Source organism: Poecilia latipinna, unplaced genomic scaffold, assembly GCF_001443285.1.
Source record: "Poecilia latipinna isolate Pla-1442-1.1 unplaced genomic scaffold, P_latipinna-1.0 Scaffold2990, whole genome shotgun sequence".
In the NCBI taxonomy this organism is placed as follows: domain Eukaryota; kingdom Metazoa; phylum Chordata; class Actinopteri; order Cyprinodontiformes; family Poeciliidae; genus Poecilia; species Poecilia latipinna.
Window position 1 is genome coordinate 19633 of NW_015115606.1, and position 23546 is coordinate 43178.

A 23546-nucleotide genomic window follows, 5' to 3' on the forward strand; every position below is an offset into this window, starting at 1 on the left:
AGCTGTTAGAAAAGCTCTGCTGATCCACCTCCTTTGCTTTTGCTGCTCTTCTTTCCATCTCTGTCATGGGATAAGAAGGAAGGAAGTGAAGTTTCAGCTTCCACCTTTTCAACGCCTCTGGGATTTATGGTCGTAGTTCAGATATTGTTGTAAAAACGACACCTTGTTGCCACGGTAACGCATCTTAACAACCAGCTCCGGTGGGGAAACTACTAAAGATTAGACCCAAACTGCTCCAGAACTATCTATATTGCTAAATACTGAAGAAGTTTTTCCTGCTACAGGTGGGTGTACTTAGTTTTTCCATATGTAAAGGGTGCATTTCATTCCACCATGAGCCTGGTGTTTCTCAGAAAACCTTTTTCAGGCTTTCAAACATCAAACCAAAACCAAACTGTGAGATTTTAAAGCTGAATTAATGAGTCTACGGAAAGCAGTCGACTGATTTATTTCTCTGAATGGAAACAGATTCAAGCTGCAGGAACAGATTAGCGTCTCATTCAGCGTCCTCCTCTGCTGCTGACTAATGGGATTAGAGCCTCTGACGGCCGGCAGTGTGGGGTCCAACGTGCTTCCAGAACGAGAAAAAGACGAAGACGACGAAGAAAACGAAGCTACGGCAACCAGAACACGAATCTGAACTTTTCTGAACACGACCGAGTCAAACTAGAACTTCCTCCTCTTCGTATAGCTGCTGCTGCTGCTGACGGCGCCCTGGCTCTCCTCCAGCTCCTTGATTCTCTGACGTAGAGCCGCAATCTCTTTATTCTTCTCCTCCTGGAAAAACTGCAGCTTCTGATCAAACACACACACACACACACACACACACACACACACACACACACACACACACAGGGCTAAGATCTGGGTCAGTCTATCAGAACCTGAGGTTTGTTTCTGCTCACCCGCTTGAAGACGCTCTGAGGCAGAAGGTTGGATCCATGAAGCTGCTGCTGGTTCCTCTGGGCTGAACTTTGAACCCGAGCTAACTTCGCACCAAACTGTTAGAAAACACAAGCAGAAACATAAACAAACGGCTCAAACTGGAGGATCCAAATGAATCGTTTAGTTCAGGCAGGTTTAACAACCTGCTTCAAACTGGGACTGAAACGGTTAAATTAATTACATCTTAATTAATCACCATTATTTGATTAATCATGACTCAATAAATGGAGCTTAGAGACTCAAACAGGCCATTTGCTGAAAGAACAAAAAGTTCAAATGAAGCCAAAACTCTACAAAAAATAAACATTTCTCATTTTAAATCATTCAAAAGAATTTCTTGAGGATCTCTGGATGGGAAATATTTTATCTTCACCTGGTTCAACGTTTGTTAAAAAAACTTCTTTAAAACTGTTAAATTATTTTTTCCCCAGTTTTTCTTAGCTCAACATAACTAAACAAAAAAAACATTAAAATAAAAACAGCAGCAGGGTGGAGTAAATGATACAACTAGTCCAGAAAGTCACACATTCAGTTTATTTAACTCAGATCTTTTCAAATCATCAATTAATCGTTCGCTGAAGGAATTCTGTTACATTTTAGAGAATAAAGTTTATTTTCTTATTTACAGAAGTTTTCAGTTATTTGTTCATTTGCATATTATAATGTATTTATAACATTGTGTTATATAAAACAGCTTAAGTGGTTAAATGAAAAATCTGCAGAATGCCAGTTTTTTATCCAATTAACTGATTAATTGATTCTAAACAAGCTCATCCATAGCAGGTCCAGCCTCCTGCAGTACCTGTGGGTGTCAGCAGGGGGCGCAACGAACCAGAAAACTGACTAAACACTCTGGAGTTGCAGAATATGAGAAATTATAAACATTATAAACAGTTACATCTGATTCTGAGATGTAACAAATAAACTGTTAAATGATAAGCAGCAGCTGTGACCTTTCATAACAAAACAATGATTTTTTCACTGACCTCCATCTGCAGCTTGAGCATCTCGCTCTGCCGCTCCCTCTCCTGCTCCTTCATCCTCGTCTTCATCTCCTCCAGCTGCTGCTGAACTTCAGCATCTTTAGCTTCCACTGGAAAAACAACAAACCCCTGAAAACTGGTTTATACCAAACTGATGGGTTTCCACTGGACAGACGGCATTTCTAAAAACAAAAACTAAAATAAACCAGGAAATAAATGGTTGAAACTAATAAATAAAAACCATAACCAGTTAAAGTTAATAAGTTTATTAACCCTTACTCTGCCTCTGCGCCTGTATCTGCGCCTCCTCTACCTCTCTGCTGCTCTGCTGTTTGACGGCCTCTAGCGCCCTCTGGTGTCTGTCCTCAGCTGCTGCCATCTGGCTGAGCAGCAGCTGGACGTCGGACCGTCCAGCCTGCAAAACAGAACCAGACAAAATGAAGGAGTTTATTCAGCTTCATTAATCCTAGTCTGGTAGAGATGAGACTGAATCAGAGACAGAATAAAGTCGATGATGAAACGAGAGTAAAATCGTAACATATAATCTGTTATCAGTGACCAGAATAAGGTAATATTTTTATGAGAACTCCTACATGAAAAGCTGCATTAGCACAGAGTTAAAATAAGGAACATTCACATTCAGGCCTTTTAAAACCAGTTTGTTCCTGTTTTCACCTCGGCTGTTCTTTCATTCTCTTCCTTCAGATCCTCCACCTCCATCCTCAGCTTCTTGTTTTCCACTGAAACGTCAAAAATTAAATAACAAAAACAACATAAACATAAAGTTTACCCCCTAAAACTCGTCCTGTTGTTCTGGATTAAAATAATTCACTTTGTTTGGAGCTTCAAACATTCACAGATTATTTCATAAAACCAAAATCCCATCAGACACACTCAGCTGTTTCCATTCAGATTTCAGGCTTTCAATAATATTTTCAATGAAGATTAAAAACAATAAACTTTAAAAAAAAGATTGTTGCACCAGTTTGAATGTTTAGTGGATTTCCACTAATCCACATGGAAACTTAAACTGTTTCCATTAGAAACTAATCGATGATCAATGATTCTTCAGATATCAACGTTACTCATGGCTGTCACAAGCAGAAAGTAGAGGTTTGAACTTTGACCTTTTTTGGTGCTAAAGATGCTTCATCTTTAACAAATCAACTCTTTTCTGGAAACGACTAAATTAAGGAAGTTATTTGGAGTTTTGCCGTTTCTAATCAAAATTTAAAAAAAAAAAATGTTGACATAAAAATGGCTGATGATGAAAAACTCCCACTAAATATTAGTTAAATGTTTCTTATGAAGACAGAACTGCAGCAACTGTCAAACACGGTGGTGGCAGCATTATGTTGAGGGCTCTTTCTATATTAGCTTTACTGCTGCACAAACTGGAACTGTTGAAGTAAATCATTAAACCACGTCCAGGATGAATACACGTCTTTTCCTCAAGCCTCTGTTGGGTTTCTCTGGAGTTTTAACTCTTCCCACCAGCAGGTGGCGCCGTCACCTCTGAGGTCACATTGCTCCTGCAGCGTCTGATGCAGCCGGTCCACCGTCAGCAGGAGGCTCTCCTTCTCTGCAAACAGCATCAACCTGCTGCAAACACTGACCTCAAAGAATCACTTCAGTAAAAATCAATTTAGAAATCTGCCTTAGAAATGTTTTATAATAATAAAAAAATCAGCAAACCTACGCAATGGAGTAAAAAAGGAAAATATAAAGCTAAAATTCAGTAAAATTATGTTATTATTATCAGTAAAATAAAATAAAAATCAAGAGAATGAGTTGATATTATTACGAGAATAGTCATAATAATATGAGAATAAACTCAGTATTTCCAGAAAAATGTGGAATATTAGCAGAATGAAACTGTAACTTTATAACTCCTACATGAAAAAATATAAATTATTAAAATGGGGATTTTTGAACAACTTGTGTTGGTATTAGTTTTGCAGATAGGAGATAATATTTTAATACATCAGCATCAAAATGTTATAGTAGAAGGACCTTAAAATAGTTCTGCAAACAAGTGAATTTAAAAGATAAAAAATTAAGTCTAGAGAAGATGATCATGTCAAATCCTGACACCTATCATATTACTCTCATTAAAACTAATTTTAATAAAAGTAAAATCATTTTATGACATATTCTGCTAATATTACTATTATTATTGTCATAAAATTATGACATGATTCTCATAATTTAAATAAAACCTCTAATTTAGCCCCAATACTCTTCGGTTGAAGTTTTTCAGCTCGGGATGAAAACAGTGAACTGTTCTGACTGCAAAACGCCACTAGAGGGAGACAAAAAACACAAGTTCAACTACAAACAAACAAAGATCCTCACCGTCTCTGAGACTCTGCTCCTTATTTACATAGAAGTTCACCAGCCTGTTGGAATCCTCCAGCCTGATCTCCAGGAGGTTTCTAGCACCATTCAGCTCTGTAATGTTCTGAAAAACACAATAAAGAGAAAATGCTGCGTTCAATATCAATTCCCTTAAAACAAACAATCGTGGAAAATACATTCAGTGTCAGAGCAAAGGCTGAAAAAAATTTAACTTTCTGGGTTTCAAAAAAGTCGCAAATTTGCTGGACAAACACCTGAATTTTTCCTAGATTTTTTTTCCGGAGTTTTTGTTTTTCCATAAAAATGTCTAAACAAGTTTCATCAATTATAAAAGAAACTGGACTGCAGACCCTGTTCGCCCAGTCTAAGTAGAGTGGTACATTAAATATAGTGTCGAATGTGCAATATTATGGTAGCTTTAAAGTTTGACTAAAATGATACATTTCCAAACTTAAACATAAAACAGGCACAATATCAAAACGAAAAGTGAAAAAATGGGTTCACTCAACATGTTATAAAAATTAAAAGCGAGGAAAAGATCGTTTTGTGCCTAACGCCATCACTCCGGTAAAGAGCGTTAGTCCAAACTTAGCTAGCTAAGCTAGCCGTTCCTTACCTGTTCCAGTCGACCGAATTCCGCCATAAATCCCTCCAGTTTCACGCAGTTTAACTTCGCCATCCCGTTGGATAAAAGAAATACCAAAACAAATGTTTGAATTATGTAGTTTTACGTTTTTGTGTCTGTATTTGTTACTGACGCTAAGCTAACAGCTGACGAAACGAGCTGCCGCCATTTTGAGAACAGTGCGAGCTTCAGTAAGGGAGAGCTTCCAGATCAGGTTTAAAAACAAAAAAACAAAAGCATATTAATAATAAAAACTATTATTATTATTGACTTTTTCCATCACCAAGTTCTTTTATTGGCAGCCCAAGGAAAGTAGGAGTCCGTTTTAGTTTTCATAGTTGACCACATGTAAAATTGAACAGCAGATATACAGTGTTATCATGCAAACTATATTTATCATCCACTGGTCATTAACTAACATTATCACTAAAATTCACGCAAATAATATATTTAAATTATAAAATAGTATTTAAATTGTTCTTATTGAATCTTAATTAAAACATTAATAAAATGACCCTTTGATGTTGAATTTTAACCCTGACCTCAAAATCCAAAATGGCCACCTTGCGGAAGACAGCCAACCAATTTCAAGGACACTTCAAAGAGATCAGATTAAAACAAGACAGCAACATAAGTTGTTGAAAAGTTGTTTAATGTGTAACTTTATAAAATTTGAATGTTTTTTTTTTACATTTATTGTGACCCATATTATTGGCAGAAAAGAAGCCATTTCCCTTTCTAGATGCTGACATGAGATGGATCCACAAATGTCTGGAAAGTTTTCCAAAGATTGTCCAAACATTCATGCAAAGAAAATTAAGATTAAACCTCATTTTATCAGTCCACTTCCTTGACCATTTGCTAAATGTTACCTCCAGTTTTCCTGCTCATCATCCAGCTGAAGGTAACTTCTTACAGAAAGCTAAACAGGTTTAACAAATGCAGCTGAAATCAGTCATTTACTGTTATAAGAAATACAACCTTCTATTTATGACATTAAATGAAACTAATCTAATATTTTCAAAGGGCCAGTTGTGGCGGAATGTGCTAACAAAACTAGCGATTAAACTGTTAAAATATTCAGTATTTTTCCACTCAATGAGAACTTCTTAAAGTTAAATAACATAAAATATATTTTCATCCTGATCTAATTTGGCAGAATACAGATAAAACTGCTGATCCGATAGATAAAATAATATTTAAGGACACTTTAACATAAAAGGGCCACATTAAAACTTCTGACGGGCCGGATTTGGCCCCCGTGCCTCGAGTTTGACACCTGGAAGAATTCTCCAAACATAACTGACCGACAACAGGAAGTTTAGTTAATGTCAGACAGCGAAGAAGAAAATACATGCGTGATTTCAAATCATAAATGAATACAAATTACTCAGATGTAACGGCAAAAAATACACAAAAAATTAAAACTTCAAAAATATTTCAGTTTTAAATGAAAAGAAGAACAGGCACTAAAATAAAAGGATAATTTACAGTCCAGTAATGCTTTAGTGTAGAAATGAAGATTTATTCGCCTTTTCTTTAGGCTTCATATATGAAACAGCATCAACATTACCAAGTGAAACATGACAGAAATATTAAAACAAAGCTGAAAGTATTAAATACATAAAAAAGTAAATGCATGACTTTTTTGTTTATTATTTTCATAGATTATGTAGCAGTTGAATTAGTGAATACTGGTGTTTAAATACTGAAAAAAGACAAAATTATGACACAAGTTATTTCTCTATAATTACAGAGCACCTGGATTTTCAGAACGTGTTACAATATTGACCTTTTCTGACCTTTTTCCTTCACAATTTAGATTATGAGATTCAAACCTGCTTTTTAAATTAAGCCACACAGCGATGAGACCATTTAACTGGAAGAGGGTGTGCTAACTTTATTCCACCAGAACAGACGAATGTCATCATCAAACCTCACTTAATTTGTTCTAAATCAATTATTTATGAGGCAAAAATGGTGGCATTCGTCAGTGGTGGGCACACTAACCTGCTAATAGCATAGCTATTTTTTCCAGTTAGCACTTTAGCATTTTTACTAAATTTGAAAACATTTGCGCACTTAACATCCCCTAAATTAATTTTTTCTTATAAATTATAAAGCACTAATTTACTTGGCTCTTTTATAAACCCAAACTTCATCTGTGTTGAAGTTTGTGTTATTGAATTCTTCAAGTAGTTAGACGTTTATAGTCATACTCTTATTTTGAAAGGGGTAAAAACTGTTTACGCAGCAGTTCTGTTTCTTCTTCTCACTTTACTCCGTTTTTTTTTGCCTCCAATGACATTTTAAACATGAAACAAACAAACAAGATGACATTAAAAAATAAGATGTAAACAAATATAATATCAAAAGGCATAAATGACATAAATTATGAAGTCAAAATTAAACTGATGTTTGAGAGTTGTAGTCTTTCAGGGGCAGATACAATTTGAATTGAAGTTAGCGTCTTAGCACATTAGCATTAGCTTCTGCTAACAAAGCTAAGTGGTGCAGCACTTTACCGCTAGCTAAAAAACTAAATAGTATACCACTTTAGTGTTAGCTTTTGCTAAATGGAGTAGCGCCTTAGCATTATCGGAACAAATTAGCGCTTTAGTTAGTGTAGCTTCCTTGTTAGCTAGCGGTGCTCACCACTGGTATTTGCTCCCTCTGATTTCCCATCTACAGATTCAGATCTTCCCTGTAGCATCTTTATTAGCCTTTACTAGCGCGCTGACATGAACTGATAAGTGCAGCTTAGCAGAGATCTTTATTTACGCTGTGCTGGTTTAAGGTGCAACAGTGTTGCTGGGTCCAGGTTTCTCTGAACGCCTCAGGCTCCTGCTGCTCCACTAGCTATTTTAAGCTAGCTGAAACCCAGTCAGGGCACCTCCATGAACTGACCTCCCTTTAGATTAACAAGTTGTGGGTGATTCAATCCCCGGCTGATTTACGGCGTGACGCTTCCCAGCAGGTCGGGGGTCAGGTAGCCGTCGGGCGTAGCTGGGATTTTGGGGCCGGTTGGGTTGGGGGCTGGCGTTGGTGTAAGTAGGAGGCTGTTCTGCATGTCCACGCCTTCCACCACGGTGTAGACAGGAGCAGCAGGCAGCTGGGCCACGCTCTCCGGAAGCTCTGCTAACCGCTTCATCTCAGAGCTGCAGTCTCTCTGATCTGCATTCACCAAGACGTCATCTTGTTTCTTCCCCTTCTCCTCCTCCATGTTTGTCTCTTTAATAGTGGTTTTCTCCAGCAGAACGCTCCCAGATGACCTGACCTCGCCGACCTGCGTGTACGCTGCCGCCTCCCTGCCCTCCACTGCTACAAACACTGAACTTTGCTCTGCGGTGCTCGCCTCCTGATGGACGGGCGACGCGCTCGCCTCACTCAGCAGATCCGGCTCACAGCAGCTGGAGCGGCCCGAGTCGTTGTCCCTGAAGACGGCCGAGCGTGGAGACATCGGGGAGTGGTCCATGAGGCAGCCCGTGTTCATGTCCAGCAGCTTGTCATTGGACTCCTCGATGTCCAGGTCGATGAACTCCACCCAGGGGTCGTTGTTGTAGAGCTCTGGCCTGAGGTCGGGCGGGCCGGTGAGGATGGATGTGAGCTCTCGGAGTTTCCCTTTCTGAAATAGACACAGTTCAGACACCCATGACTTCCCACAGAACCCAAAATAGACATTTATATTTCAATTTCGACCTTAAATAGAACGTAAAAATTCACATCTTAAATGTTTTTGTGATTCCATTTGGGTCTAACTGGCTTCTAAAACCAACCCAGATGCCTAAAATAAACACCGAGATGTTTTTTGGCAAAAGTCTGTTTTTAGGTTCTGGGAAATGAGTCATTTCAAAAACTTCCAGAATGTAATGTCACAAATCAGCAGGCTGTTGCCTAGCAACCCCAGCAGAGATCCGCCCGTCACCTAGCAACCCCAGCAGAGTTCCGCCCGTCACCTAGCAACTCAACCATGGGTTTATACAAAATATGTTCATTGCATTTTTTTTACACAATATCATAGTCTTGTTATTATAACATGGTCAAATATCTTGTTATAAGTTTAATATTAATTATTTACTTAAAACAAGCTCTTATATCTTGCTGTTCAGTTGTAAGTTAGTTTTGTCTTATTTCAAGTGTTTTTGCATTAGAAACCAGAACAAAAATACTTTGTAAGATTTTGTGTTTTTGAAGTGCATAATTTTAGCCAGAAAAAAGCTCAACTGTAGGAAAAAATAAATGCATTTAATTAAAAAATATATATACTAATAAAACTACATGTATTTTATGATGTCTTTTATTGTTCTTGTGGAAACTTGCCTTCAGTAGATTCGGGTCGATTCCTCGTATTTTCGGTCCAGGAACAGGAGGCAGGAGGATAAACATCAACCTGAAGCAGGAAAGAAAACAGCAGAAATCTCATTTCTTCTTCATTCTCTTGGTTCAGACTCAAATATTCTGACGATCAGATACTAACTTTTCCTGCTGTGAAATGATGACCAGCAGCAGGACGGCCACTAAAAACAACGCTCCAAAGATGAGCAGAGCCATAACTGGGAATCTGGAAACTGAAGGACAAAAAACAGTAAAATGAGTGAATTGAAAAAGCAAAAAGTTTTAACACAGCTTTATAAGCGTTTACCTTTAGATGGGATGTGGATGAACACAGAGTCGCTGAAGTCTCCAAAGTCCTTCCCTGCCAGCATTTTGCAGCGAACTCTGACCTCATAGTTGACGTTGGTTTGAAGGCCGAACAGGGAGCGGTGCGTTGTTTTCACCAGGCCGGTCTGAGGAGCACAAAGGGTTAAAAACTCAAGTTATTATCTCTGGAAATAAAGAGGAACCATCTACAGTTAGCACAGCTTCAGTTACTGCAGCTGGAAACTGGAGATCAGGCTGAAATCTGAGCCTTCAGAGTCACATAGAGACAGTTACAAAGTCAGCCTTCTGTCACATGAGGAACAACGAGAAAACAATTGGATTTCACAACACAGTCTTTAGTTTTCTCTGTTTATTTTAACTTCCTATTCTTTTATTTCTTATTTTTATTAACAGGAGGCTGAAAAAGTCTTGTTTGAATTCTCAGCTGGTGGCTTAACTTTGAGACAAATAGATTTGACTGATTGTTGTAACTATCCTCTGCACCGTAACGCAGCCGGCATGGCCGCCCACCTGTTCCCAGCGCTCGGCGCCGGCCTGGCGGTACTGGGCATCGTACTGCAGCGCCATCCATCCCGTCTCCACGTCAGCCGTCGCCGGAGGCCTCCAGCTCAGCATGGCGTCGAAGTGCGATCCCGTCAGGCTGACGTTCATCAGCGTCCAGTTCAGGCCGAACGGAGGGTCCGGTTGCACTGCAGAGCAGAAACAGGATCAAAACAGGCAGAAAATTCAAACACATTTTCTCTAATTGATCCCAACACTTTTCATAATTAAAACCAGTTAGACGTCATGTCTTCTGCAGAAGAATCTGCTTTCTGTCCCGCTAACAGGAGGAAGGTTTCTCTCCAGTGGAATCCAGAAACCAATCTGGACTTTCCTACGTTTCTCTGTGGCCGTGAACTCACCGAGGTCTTCCAGGGAGAAGGAGATCTCGTCGTAGAGGACGGTCCGGTCCCTGGAGCGCAGCTGCACCGTGTAGGACGTCCAGACTGTGGTGTGGTTCTCGTTGAAGAAGCACTCGTCTGGTCTCTCTGCGCTGTACTGCGGACATTCGTCCCAAGTTTTATCTGAGCTGCCGAGAAGCCTGAAAGGGATGACAGTCGACGACATTGATGCTGGTTTATGATACGTTCTGGGGGTTTTGATTCAGCACTGCTAGCTAAATCACCAGAAAACAAACATTTCCTAAGAATTATTGAGTTTTTCTTTATAAAATCCTAACTGATCAGTTGTTGTCAATCATGCACATGACATATACACTGCACACCGACATATGTTTGGAAGCTAATAAGCTAATCAGAAAGTGCTAATATTATTTCTTCTGTGTTTAAAAGTCTTTTAGATTTTCAGGGCTCCATTTAATTTCAAAATAAGAGCATGAAAAACCAAAACTTCAGCACAGATATCAAACTTTATTCAACTGAAAGTTTACAAAGCAGCCAAGTAAATTAGACCTTTAGAATTTATGTGAAAAAATTAAGTAAAGGGAAGCTAAATATGCTAAATGTTTTCAAAGTTAGCTAAAGCGCTAACAATTAGTTCTGCTAGTAGCGCATTAGCATCCCCACTACTGGATTTATATATATATATTTGATCTTCTGGCTCCAGTTTAAGTCACTTTATGATTATTCCAGTGGAAATAAATTATTATAAGCTAAACATTAACTTGATTTGCGTTTGCTTGGTTGATTTAAAGCAGCATCACTTTGACCCACAGGTGGACTTTGCCTGTTTGACCCGGTGGATCTGGGTACACAGATAACTCTGCTTTGATTTTATCTCAGTTAAGCCCAAGTTCATGTTTCTGCTCTAAACCTGAAGCAGGTTTTCATGTTTTTAAAAATCCTCGCTGCGTCTTTGAAGTGGAGGAAAATGCAGGTTTATGGTTTAGTGAAGTGGATGTTTTTCCTTACACTCTGTTGAAGTAGAACAGGCGTAAATCTTTTGGTTCTGAGAGGTTCTGGAAGGATCCGGCGCTCCATCTGCAGAGGAACGTCTCCATGTTGCGAGAGACGCAGCCGGTGAGGTGAGGCCGCACTGGAGAGGAAGAGAAAATATTATTTACACATTTTATTAAAAACAATATCTGCTTCTTTATCCCTTTTTATTCCTGCATTTGAAGCAGTTTGAGCTGCAGGACAAAAAGGCCTCTGATATTTTTCATAACTCACTGATTGTTTCATATCTGACATATTGTGTGGAAGTGTTCGGTAAAAGTTGATAGATTTTTACTGCAGAAGAGAGAGCAGCTGGAGTCACTGGTGAGGTGAAATCACACAAACCCAACATCTGAGCAAAATATTTTAAAATCTACGCACAAAGCGCATACACACCAAAGAATATCCAAAACAGATTTGGAAAGATAAAGAAAATACTACGGAAGAGGACTAGGGCAACTGGAAAATAAAAATAATTCTGACTGGAATTCAGAATTTTGAGGAAAGAAGTTAAAATTTAGAGAAATAATTAAGAAATTTGAGACGGAAAACTCAGAATTCTGAGAAAAATTTTCCTTTTCAGTGAATGAAGGCAGATAAATAAGCTCATAATGCTTTCTGCTTCTTTCATTGATGGTCCCTTTTAGTTTTTGCAGTTACTGATATTTATGACTGAGTGGCTGAAATGACAGATAAGATGGCGCAGAGCGGCTCTCTGTGGCCGGCAGCGTTTCCTGGAAGTCATTTTCCGTCTCTCTGCAGGAGGAGTTTGCTCCTCCGCTGTCGTGGAATAATCTGTTTGTTCTCGCCGTACCAAGAAACGCGCTCACACAGAAAGAGGCGTGCGGCTCGGGTTTTACTGCCTGCACAAATTGAGAGCATGTGTGCCTGGAGCAGCTCTCGGAGGAGCAGCTGCAGGCTGCGGGCCCAGTAAACACCACATCTGCCAGAAAACGCAGAAATTACCACTTTCTGCTGTCTGTTCCGCCAAAGTAAAACATTCATCTTCAGTAAATACAGTTTGCGCCATGTTGTCCTGAAAAGCCCAGTTGTTTCGTGTCTTTGCAGCTTCAGGATCTGAGCTAAAACTCTTTTAGAATAATGAGCGAAGAGCTTCGTTAGCATAAAAGTTATGTAACTGCTGATTGAAGGGGCCAAACAAAATAATTCAGGTCAAAAAAATATCTTTTTTTTTAATCTTAAATTAAATATTATTCAGAGTTACTATAGATGGTGAAAAATGTTAAATTTATATATTATTTTGTACAGTTTTGGCTTAATTACTGCCAAGTGCTGTTGATTATCCTCATGTACTCGCTGCTAAATGTGCTACTGGTTGAGAAACAATTACAGAAAAACTGTTTACCTGCCATCATCAGTGGCTATGCTAACTTATAGGCTAGCTGCAGAGCAGCAGAGAGAAAGGAGAGTGATTGACAGCGCTAAGTCCCGCCTCCTAGCTCTGATTGGTTAATTCTAGTTAACACTGGGAGAAAACAGAGGAGTTCCAGTTTTACAGATTATACAGTCACAACATAGTGATAGCTTCAACAAATATGTAAACAAATATTTTCATAAAGGTTACACACTGCAGCTTTAAGGTGATTTTTTCTTTGTTTCATTTAAATGATACATGTTCTGCTGAGAAGGCAAAAAAAATCAAGAATTTACTAGTTTTTTGTTTTCTCTTTTAACTTGATGATTTTGGTCAAAGTGACAAAAAAGTTTGGACGTTTACAGCAGAGGATCGGCTGCAGCATTCCTCACTCTGGTCATGAAAACAGACAAAACCACCTGAATCCTCCTGCAGGCCATCAGCAGCTCAACGCCTCACAAGTCCAGACTGGCTGAGCGCCGTTTCCCAGTGATAGTGATGATGGATGCTTTACTATTGGCCCACTTCAGAGAACAAGAGTCAGGGGTTAAAAATAACCTGTTTACCAGATAACCGGCTCCTCCTGTTCAGGGCCGAGCTTCATCAGGATTAGGAGAAAAATGTGACACCAGCTATGTGGTCAGAAAATCTCAGTGGAGGAGAGAACCTGAGGGCTGGCAGAACCGGGCCGACCCACTAACATGCTCCTACAGGTCCCACCAACTGAAATTTAACACCTTTACGTCCAAAATGCATGAATGGCATCCAACAAACTGGCGATAAATTTACACTTAACTCAAGCTAGCCAGCTAACAAGCTAAAATACTGGCTAACTAGCTAGCTAGTATGTTAGCAGCTAGCTACTGGTAGCATCAGCTACGATGGTACTGCAGATAGAAAAAACTGAGTAAATTTCTGCCAAAAAAAACCCCCTACATTTTCATTTAAAAAAATAAATAAATAAAAATCTGGACATTTTTTGAGCTCTAAAAGTTGAAAATTGCGGGTGGGTTTTTTCAGCAAACACAACCCAAGGCTTCTCTACTTTACTAGTTTTTTGGATGGAGGATGACTTGTTGGATAGACGAACAGACAGATGGACGAACGAATGGATAGATGGATGGATAAACAGATGGATTAAAAAAAATTACCAGGTCGAAAATATTTGACTTCTGAAACTCAGAAATATCAGTCTAGGAAACTTGAGATTGATTTCAATATTTCTGCTATTCATGGCAAAAATGCACTCCTCCCGTTTCTCCCCCCTCTTAACTACAATGGCCCTAATATGCTATCGTACAAAAAACTAGCCAACTAGTTAGCAAGGGTATGCTACCAGCTAGTTAGCGGTAGCCTCAACCGTCTCCAATCAACAGAATGATGATGAGTGGAACTCAAACTTTTAGCTGACAGAAAATCCCGGCGAGGAAAAAAATAGATTATACATTAAATAGTCCTGTCCAAACAGAATTTAAGAAATGTATTAATATATTATACGCCAACTTACTTTTTTTACATTAAGACTTTTTTTTTAGTATATATTAGCAACTAGTTAGCGGTAGCCTCCTCCGCCCGGAGTCACAAAACGCAAAGATCTTCGAGTGCGACTTAAACTTTTGCCTGACAGAAAATCCCCGCGAGAAAAAAAAACAAACATAGAATATATGGTATTAAATAGTGTTTTTGAAACAGAATTTAAGAAATGATCTTAAGTTGAAGGGGTGTTACTTTTATTTTTTTAAATGAAGTGAGACTTCTAAAGAAATGGTCGGACATTTTCAAGGTGCGCGCCGCGGACACCCTGACCCTCCCTCCGCCTTTCTGTAACGTCAGCTTGAGCGTGTCTGTTTGCTTAGCGGCTGTCAGGCACAGTTCACCCCGCTGAAGGTAAACAGCATGGAGCGGGACGTCCCCTACTCCTTACGCCGGGATTATCTCCCAGATGGGAACGTCACCTCACGCCGTGTTCCCATCACACACACAAAAAAAGCTGATGGCGGAGCCGTCACCAGATCTGCAGTAAACATGTTTACGCCTTGATTTATACCCCCAAAGCTGCCAGCAAGCTATTTCAGGGCGCAGCACCACATCCTGCATGCATTTCCATAAATCCAGATGAGCTTCCTGTCCGCTGGGGCGCAGGAAACATTCACTTAGCGGACAAAGTCATTCATTAATTATCAGGCGGGACGCGGCGTACTGGCCGGCCGCTTCGTGTCAATTAGCAGGAGTTTTGGAGCTATTAAGGCCCCTGGGAAGCCGCCATTATGCCTTCAATCGGGCCAAGAGGTTATTTAAAGCAAACATTCAGCCGTCAGTCAATGTGCTCCAGCAGGGTTGCCAGGTTGGACGGGTTTCTACCCAAGTCTGAAGTTGTTTGCTGTCAAAATTGGATCTGGTTCTGGTCAGAATACCAACAATGTTTTAAAATGTCACAAGTTTATAAATGCAGTCGATGACTTAAAGCATAAATTAGATTTTTTTTATATCTGAGTATTAGAGTCACGCAAAGACAATAACAAAAAAGTTGAATCATGAGAAAAATGTTCTGAGTGGATATGAGATTAAAATCATAAAATTAAGAGAATAAAAATGTACTATTAGAGTAAAGCCGCATGATAAAGTTTAAATAATACAAGAATAAAGTCAAAATAATGTGACAATAAAGTCATAAAATTACCAAAGTAAAGTGAAAATAATATGAGATGACTTGATTCTCGTCTTATTTTGACTTTGGTAATTTTATGACTTTATTTTTGTAATTTTACTTTTTTATTATTATTCTTATGGCTCCAATACGCCAACATAAACATAAATCTGGTGCTGTTGACATGAGTTTTCTTATAAGCTGAGATTTGCGGTTTTCTGTTGTATGTGGTCTGGAAACTGTCAGTCAGATCTGGCAACCCTGTGTCCCTCTCCAGGGAGAAAACCTGGCCCTGATGAGCCGGAGAATCTGCTTCCTGCACCGGATCGACCCAGCAGAAAAACCTCATAAATAACTGGAAATCCTTCTGCTTCTCCTCGCAGCCTGGACTCCTCTGTCACTTTTCCCTCCATTTCAAATCAATCCTGCTGATGTTTTTCCCCCAAACAGAGTTAAATCGAACACATTCTGTTGTGGTTTTAATGAGGTGAAAGTGTCAGGCAGGAAGCCATGAGGGAGCACTAACAAAACAGGACTGTGAAAATGAAAACAGCAGGACCAGAACAAGTCCAAACAAAGTCTGAATCAGACCGCCTGGCTGGGAAAACTTGGTCCGGTTGATTCGTAGAAGCAGAACCTCTGAGGGCTTCGACATGGCTGAAAAGTGGAGCTATTTTAGTCAACTCATTACTTCAAAATGTCCTGCAGTGAACTCTGCATCTGGGAAAACTGGAGGCTACTCAAAAAATCTGCACTCTCTATTTTTATTTCTTTCTTTCCTGTTTTTAATTTCATTTTGTAGCTTTTGTGTATCTGAGCTTTTAGTTTCTTTTTATGTTTTTGTTCTGGAAGGCAGGAAAGAGCTAAACTTAAAAAGAAAAAGCTTTTTTTCCAATAAATACGTTTTAAAAATACACAAAAAATATTTTATTAAACTGCAAGTTTACAGAACAGCCAAGTAAATGAGAGCTTTAGAACGTATCTGGAAAAATGAATTTCAGGGAAGCTAAGTGAGCTAAATGTTTTTAAAGTTAGCAAAAATGCTAACGTGCTAAACATCTAACTACATGAAGATTTCTTAATAGTCGATAACCAAAACTGAAACACGCGTATTAAACTTTATTCAACTGAATATTAGAAAACAACCAAGTAAATCAACCCTGGAGAATTGTTTAAGCGTGTTAGCACTTTGCTAATGTTGATAACATTTAGCGCACTTAGCTTATCCTGACTTAATTTTTTCTGTAGATTCTAAACCATGGATAACACTGTTAGCTAACACAGATGTCAAACTTTATTCAACTACATATTTACAAAACATCCATGTAAATTAGCATCTCAGAATGTAATTTAGGAGAAGCTAAAGTGTGCTAAACGTTTGCAAAGTTAGAAAAACGCATAAACATATAACTACGTGAAGAATTTAACAGTTAATAACCAAAACCTCAACATTATTGAGCTTTTATTCAACTGAAAGTTTACAAAACTAGCATGTCAGAATGTAACTTAGGGGAAGCCAAGTGTGCTAAATGTTTTCAAAGTTAGCAAATTATTTATGTAAAAGATTAGCTATGCTGTTAGCGCATTAGCAGAAGTGCACCCACCACTGTCTGATGATAATTTGGAGTTATGTTCCACAAAAAAATGTGTGAATACTGAACATTTTATTCGGGTCAGTGGTCCAACATGTCTGAATGAGCCATTCATCAAACATTTCTCCTCTCACTTGCTGAAAAGACTCCAGTTTTGCTTCTACAACCAACTGCTGGATCTCGCTTTGCTGTCGTAGAAAAGTCATTTCAGTTTCAAGAAAAAGTCATAAAACATAAAAACCAAACCCAGAGCGCTGCACTTTTACGCAACCAAACCCGGCTCCAGATGTCCAACCGGTCCTAAACACTCTCTGCAGACCTCAGCTGAAATGTGAGCCATGTGTGAAGCGTTTTTCTGCAGCCGCTGGACCCAAACCGGGCCCGTCGCACTAAAAAGCTTCCCATTGTTTTCCCGCTCCGCAGAATTCCTGGTAAGCCACTTCACCAGAAAGCCGCCGGCTCTCTCTGCGGAGGCCAGGCATGTTGTGCAACACGCATTGTGCTCCAAGGCTGCAGTTTTACTGACCTAAAGAGACGATTTGTCCTGAAAACCCACCGAGGAACAAACTAATCAGAGGAGTGGAAGCTGTTCGGACCTGAAACATGGAAGTCCTACCTGCATCAGGCTGCGACTGGAGGCCGAAGACGTGGAGGAAGAGGAGAAGCAGCGCGAGCGCCGCAGATGTCATGTTGATCTGCGATGGAAACATGAACACAAAGTCAGTTGGTTCCACCCAGAAAACCCAGAGATCCAACCGTGAAGAACCATGACGCTCTTTCTGCACATAAATGACGTTAAAATTCCTCCCTGAGCCTCGTTTAATAAAACCCTGATGTGTTTGAGGGATTTCAGGATTTATTTGCGACATTCTGTCTCCAGCAGAACAAACAGCTGCAATGGAAGCAGAGAGTTTAGCATTTTGGTGGATTTTCCTCTTCAATAAGCGACACGGTGAACCTTCAATGGGCCTTCAGGTCTGATTAAAACTCTTCAGACCATCAGGTACGGAGGTGGAGGCATCATGCTGGGGACAGAGTTTGGTAAACATGGTGACTAAAGTTTCAGACAATATACAGGTCCTTCTAAAAAAATTTGCATATTGTGATAAAGTTTATTATTTTCCATAATGTAATGATAAAAATTAAACTGTCATATATTTTAGATTCATTGCACACCAACTGAAATATTTCAGGTCTTTTATTGTTTTAATACTGATGATTTTGGCAAACAGCTCATGAAAACCCAAAATCCCTGTCTCAAAAAATTTGCATATCATGAAAAGGTTCTCTGAACGAGTAATTAACCTAATTAATCATCTGAATCAACAAAGTAACTCTAAACACCTGAAAAAGATTCCTGAGGCATTTAAAAACTCACAGCCTGGTTCGTTACTCAAAACCGCAATCATGGGTCAGACTGCTGACCTGACTGCTGTCCAGAAGGCCATCACTGACATCCTCAAGCAAGAGGGTGAGAAACAGAAAGAAATTTCTGAACGAATCGGCTGTTTGCAGAGTGTTATATCAAGGCACCTCAGTGGGAAGTCAGTAGGAAGGAAAAAGTGTGGCAGAAAACGCTGCACAACGAGAAGAGGTGACCGGACCCTGAGGAAGATTGTGGAGAAGGGCCGATTCCAGACCTTGGGGGAAGCAGTGGACTGAGTCTGGAGTAGAAACATCCAGAGCCACTGTGCACAGGCGTGTGCAGGAAATGGGCTACAGGTGCCGCATTCCCCAGGTCAAGCCACTTTTGAACCAGAAACCTGGGCTACAGAGAAGCAGCACTGGACTGTTGCTCAGTGGTCCAAAGTACTTTTTTCAGATGAAAGAAAATTTTACATGTCATTCAGAAATCAAAGTGCCAGACTCTGGAGGAAGACTGGGGAGAAGGAAATGCCAAAATGCCAGAAGTCCAGTGTCAAGTACCCACAGTCAGTGATGGTCTGGGTGCCATGTCAGCTGCTGGTGTTGGTCCACTGTGTTTTATCAAGGGCAGGATCAATGCAGCAGCTATCAGAAGATTTTGGAGCACTTCATGCTTCCATCTGCTGAAAAGCTTTATGGAGATGAAGATTTCATTTTTCAGCACAACCTGGCACCTGCTCACAGTGCCAAAACCACTGGTATTACTGACCATGGTGTTACTGACCATGGTGTTACTGACCATGGTGTTACTGTTGGCCTGCCAACTCTCCTGACCTGAACCCCATAGAGAATCTGTGGGACATTGTGAAGAGAAAGTTGAGACCCAAAACTCTGGATGAGCTTAAAGCCGCTATCGGAGCATCCTGGTCCTCCATAACACCTCAGGCTGCAAAAGGATTCCTGACCAAGTATTGAATGCATAACTGAACATAATTATTTGAAGGTTGACTTTTTTGGTATTAAAACACATTTCTTTTACTGGTCGGATGACCAGTAAAAGAACCATGTTTGCTGCATTTAGAAAAGTTTTATACATTAATTAAAAGCAGAAAAGTTTGTTTTTGAGTGTAGATGTGATCATATCTAAAAGTTTGTGATGTTTCCGACAATCTTCATCAGAAAACGTTTAAAGTTTTGCTGTAATTAAATTAAAGGGTCTGGGGGACACAGTTGGCCCTGCGCCGCGCTTTGAACACCCCTGGCTCAGTGTAAATGTTTATTTTTCTGGCAGCTCATGTGCCTGTAGTTAAAACTATTGTAATGAAGCCGTTTGTCCACTTTAAACAGAAAAGGTTCACTTTTATTTCCAGAAGAATTTGAATGTAAACCAGAAGCGACAGAAACGCCGAGCCGCTCCCCATTGGCTACCTGCCCGGCAGCTACATGTGCTAATTGTTTTCTTAGAAATCACATCATCTAATCTTTGAGTAAAGAAGTCTATCAGACGGGTTTATTCACCGGTTTTATTCCTAGAAAGAAACATTTATCCGTCCTTCCAGGAAGAAGCAGCTGAATTCTGGCTGGCATCGGGATGGCCTAGTCCAAACAACAGTTCAGGGTCACTCCACTCCCCAAAAGTTGTGAAATCCATCAGCGCTCATTTCTGAGGGCTTTTCTTTCCTTTTTCTTTCTTTTCTTATTCTCTTTTCTTTTTCTTTTCTTTTCTTTTCTTTCTGGAACATTTGAATGATTTCATCATGGAAAGCAAACTGAGGAATTTATTCACTTTAATGATCACATAGAAACATTAATGAAGCTTTAAATTATGACCAACATGCATGTTTCAGTCATATTGCATTTATACTGATTTTATTTGGGTTTATACCGATTTAAAAAACTGTACAGTTGTATAGTTGTGCGTCTGTTTGCAGCCATTTTCATATGTGAGTTTAAATGTTGAGTTGGGGTCAGCAGCAGATTATTTAGAGTTAAACTCACAGCCTAAATGAGCTAAAATCTCATTATCTTAGGATGATTTTGTGCAAAAAATGTGATGAACATGTTTTGAATAGGCCACAGACGTATCCTAACCTGTTCATGGAAGCACGATACGTCGTATATGACGTATCGCGTAAACTGAGATGGGGAAAGACTTCAACATGATCTGAGTGGAGACTTTATTGCAAAAGCCAACAGTGTGGAGTCAAGTTTTTAAAATCTAGATTAATGTCAGATAATTATCATTATCTGACTTATCAGATAATGATAATATCAGATAATTATTATTATCCGACATTAAATGGACGTCATCCCGTTTTTAAGGACAGTCAGCAGCAAACATTTCCACTAATCTGCTAATTTTTCATTTAGCGCCTTAGCATGTTTGCTAGCTTTGAAAACGTGCTGCCATCTGTGAAACAATGTGATGGTTTCCATCGCCATGCCACACCCTCCTGGATTGAAATCATTATTTCTAACCTTATCTATTCACTTTGCAACTTATTTAATAAAATGTCAGTTTTCTTGGAAAAACGTGACATCTTTTGGCTGACCGTAACATCTTGGTGGTAGTCTGCAGTTTCTTGGGTCTTTCTGCTCCTCCTGTTGTTCTGAGTATTAAACGGCTCAATGGCTGTTTGGATACAAACGCCTCGCCTCAGTGGCTACGTGCCTGAAGGTTCATTTCCAGTTTGTTCATGACGTCAACCAGTTGGAAGCTCCTATTTATCAATGTGCAGGCCAAGGTACTGGCGTATCCATGTTCCCTCTTATCTCTCAAACCTCGTCCATGTAAGGAGCTCAGGGTCTTGTCGCCGTCTTTCACAGAAACGCTTTATTTTCAGCTACAAGGTGCAAACTGAGATGGGGAAAAACTTCATCATCTCAGAGGAGACTTTATTACAAAAGCTAACAGTGTGGAGTCACGAGAAACATGTTTGCAGATGTTTTTGCAAGATTTCCAGAGCTTTGTCTGTGAAATGTTAATTTTGTGCTACTTTTTAAAATCTAGATTAGTTTTTTTCTGGTTAAATAAGGTCAAGTAATAGAAATAATTCACTAAACTAGAGGTAGATGTGCCTTAATGTTGTCAAATTCAAAAGACATACCAGATTTTTCCAATTATTCAGGTGAATGCATTTACCTGCATGTTTAATTTTGATCATCATATTTGAATTAAGATTTTTAAAGAATGAAATAAATGCGTTTGTGCTTCCATCTCTTGTTTTTAAGTTAATTTGTGTTTGTTAAATGTTTATTTTGCCCTGTAATTAAACAGTTAAAGTACTCATATAACATGTTACAAATATTAAACTAAATAACTAAGGATAAAAATACTGATGCTTGATGGAATGTCACTTTCTAATAAAATATCAATTTTAAAGGAAAATTGTCCAAATTTGGAGGGTAAAAAAGCAGAAAATAATAACCAACCATTACATTTCGCGTTAAATCTTCCCACTTTCAGTCTGTTTACAGTTTGAAGGTCTAACTTTTTCCCCGTTTCTCTCATTTCAGCCTGATTTTTAGGAAATGTGTAAATAAATCAGCATTAAGCTCCAGCAGAACAAGCATAAACCGCGTTTAGGACACTTAAATATTGTTTTTAAGGAGCGCAGATGAATATCCTGGTTCTTACCTTGCGCACCAGCCCGCAGGTCTGACCCCGGAGAAGCCCCCCCGTTCACCCGCCGCTGCTCCGCTCCCAGTCCCGGAGCTCCCGGGCGTTTCCTCGATACACAAACCGACACAACGGCGACCAAACACGGACTTAAACTCCCGAATGGAGGCGCTGACAGCAGCTGATGGTGGTTCACCCGGAGACAGCTGTCCGCCCCGCTGTGTGACAGAGACTGTCGATCTGCGGCGCTGCAGCGGCGATAAATACAGAGTGGCGCCATCTGCTGGTGGAGTCTGGCTACAGCAGGGGAAACGGGGAGCATGACGGATCTTTGAGGAACAGAAAAGGAGTAAATTATTGCCAAAAAACTCAGAAATTCAGAGAGTAAGCTCATACATTTTCTAGAAAACATTTCTAAGTTTCAAAGGTCAAAAATTTTTGACTTACGGAAAAAAGTATTTATAGTTATAGAATTTTCAAACTCAAATTCAAAATTTCTGAGTTGTTTGGCAGAAAGTTACTTTTTCTCCCCCGCCTTATCTGGACCTACTACACCGTTGTACTTTTCATAAAAAAATTTTGCTGTGAATTTTATTTTTTTTTAATTGTCATTACTGCTGACTTAACAATAAAACCCACAAGAGTCCACGTACATTTGAAAAGAAAAACAAAACTACTGGAAACCAAAAAAACATCTTGAAATTGAATGTCAAATCTTCATTAAAAAGTGAAAACAAAAGACTTGTTTTATTTTTAATTCATATTTTTATAATTGTTTTTATAATAATAATAATAATAATTTTTATTTGTTTATCAGATTTTTGTTTAAATTTTCAGTTACAATTTTTTCAGTTTCAGATTATTTTTCTTATGAATGGAAGTCCATTTCCACCATGAATGAAAAATAAAAGTATAAGAAGGACATCTTTACAAGTTTTTGTCACAATTATGAAAATGAAAATCCAGTTTTAAAGTCATAATTATGAAAATAAGTCATAATTTTGAGTTTTAAAGTCATGACTAGGAGAATAAAAGTAAAAAAATAAAACAAATTTTGACTGTTTCCAGTCAAATGTCAATGATTTCTGGTATTATTTAGATGAGGAGATTCTGTGTCTGATCTTTTAGCCTACTTCATGCTGTCAGTCAGGTTCTATTCAAGTGATTTATTCATATTACAGGTCTGAAGTATTCAGACCCAAGTGTAGCTGGTGACACTGAACCACAAAATACGATTAATTCTCAGGTGTAATTAGTTTTTCACATACAACCAGGTTGACTTGAATAGATTTGAGCCTTAATAAATAATATTTTAATTAGAAAACACTGAAAAACTTGTTGGATGTGAATATTTCCCTCAGCTTTGTTTCCTTCAAATTGAAGAAGTTCTTAATCCAACCACTAGGTGGCGAGCTCAGCAAGATTGTTTATTACAGTTTAT

At 39.1% G+C, this 23546-nt stretch overlaps 2 protein-coding genes across 4 annotated transcripts; both read right to left on the reverse strand.

Annotated features, from left to right (window-relative positions):
- Positions 1-431: 431 nt before the first annotated feature.
- On the reverse strand, positions 432-5125 carry ccdc152 (coiled-coil domain containing 152). 2 transcript variants are annotated; one of them, XM_015022349.1, is made up of 8 exons: positions 4903-5125; positions 4284-4389; positions 3442-3510; positions 2604-2668; positions 2208-2343; positions 1932-2038; positions 906-1001; positions 432-795 (listed from the first exon to the last, which is right to left on the reverse strand). In XM_015022349.1, the coding sequence occupies exons 1-8, from the start codon at positions 4963-4965 to the stop codon at positions 667-669; spliced, it is 771 nt and encodes a 256-aa protein (XP_014877835.1). In that variant the 5' UTR covers positions 4966-5125; the 3' UTR covers positions 432-666. The 2 variants fall into 2 exon arrangements, with proteins under 2 accessions (XP_014877835.1, XP_014877837.1); XM_015022351.1 differs by lacking the exon at positions 3442-3510.
- Positions 5126-6209: 1084 nt separating this feature from the next.
- On the reverse strand, positions 6210-22376 carry ghrb (growth hormone receptor b). 2 transcript variants are annotated; one of them, XM_015022355.1, is made up of 9 exons: positions 22124-22376; positions 17738-17816; positions 11484-11607; positions 10476-10654; positions 10084-10262; positions 9554-9698; positions 9389-9479; positions 9232-9301; positions 6210-8536 (listed from the first exon to the last, which is right to left on the reverse strand). In XM_015022355.1, the coding sequence occupies exons 2-9, from the start codon at positions 17808-17810 to the stop codon at positions 7865-7867; spliced, it is 1533 nt and encodes a 510-aa protein (XP_014877841.1). In that variant the 5' UTR covers positions 17811-17816; positions 22124-22376; the 3' UTR covers positions 6210-7864. The 2 variants fall into 2 exon arrangements, with proteins under 2 accessions (XP_014877841.1, XP_014877839.1); XM_015022353.1 differs by lacking the exon at positions 22124-22376 and having other exon boundaries at positions 17738-17831.
- Positions 22377-23546: the final 1170 nt, after the last annotated feature.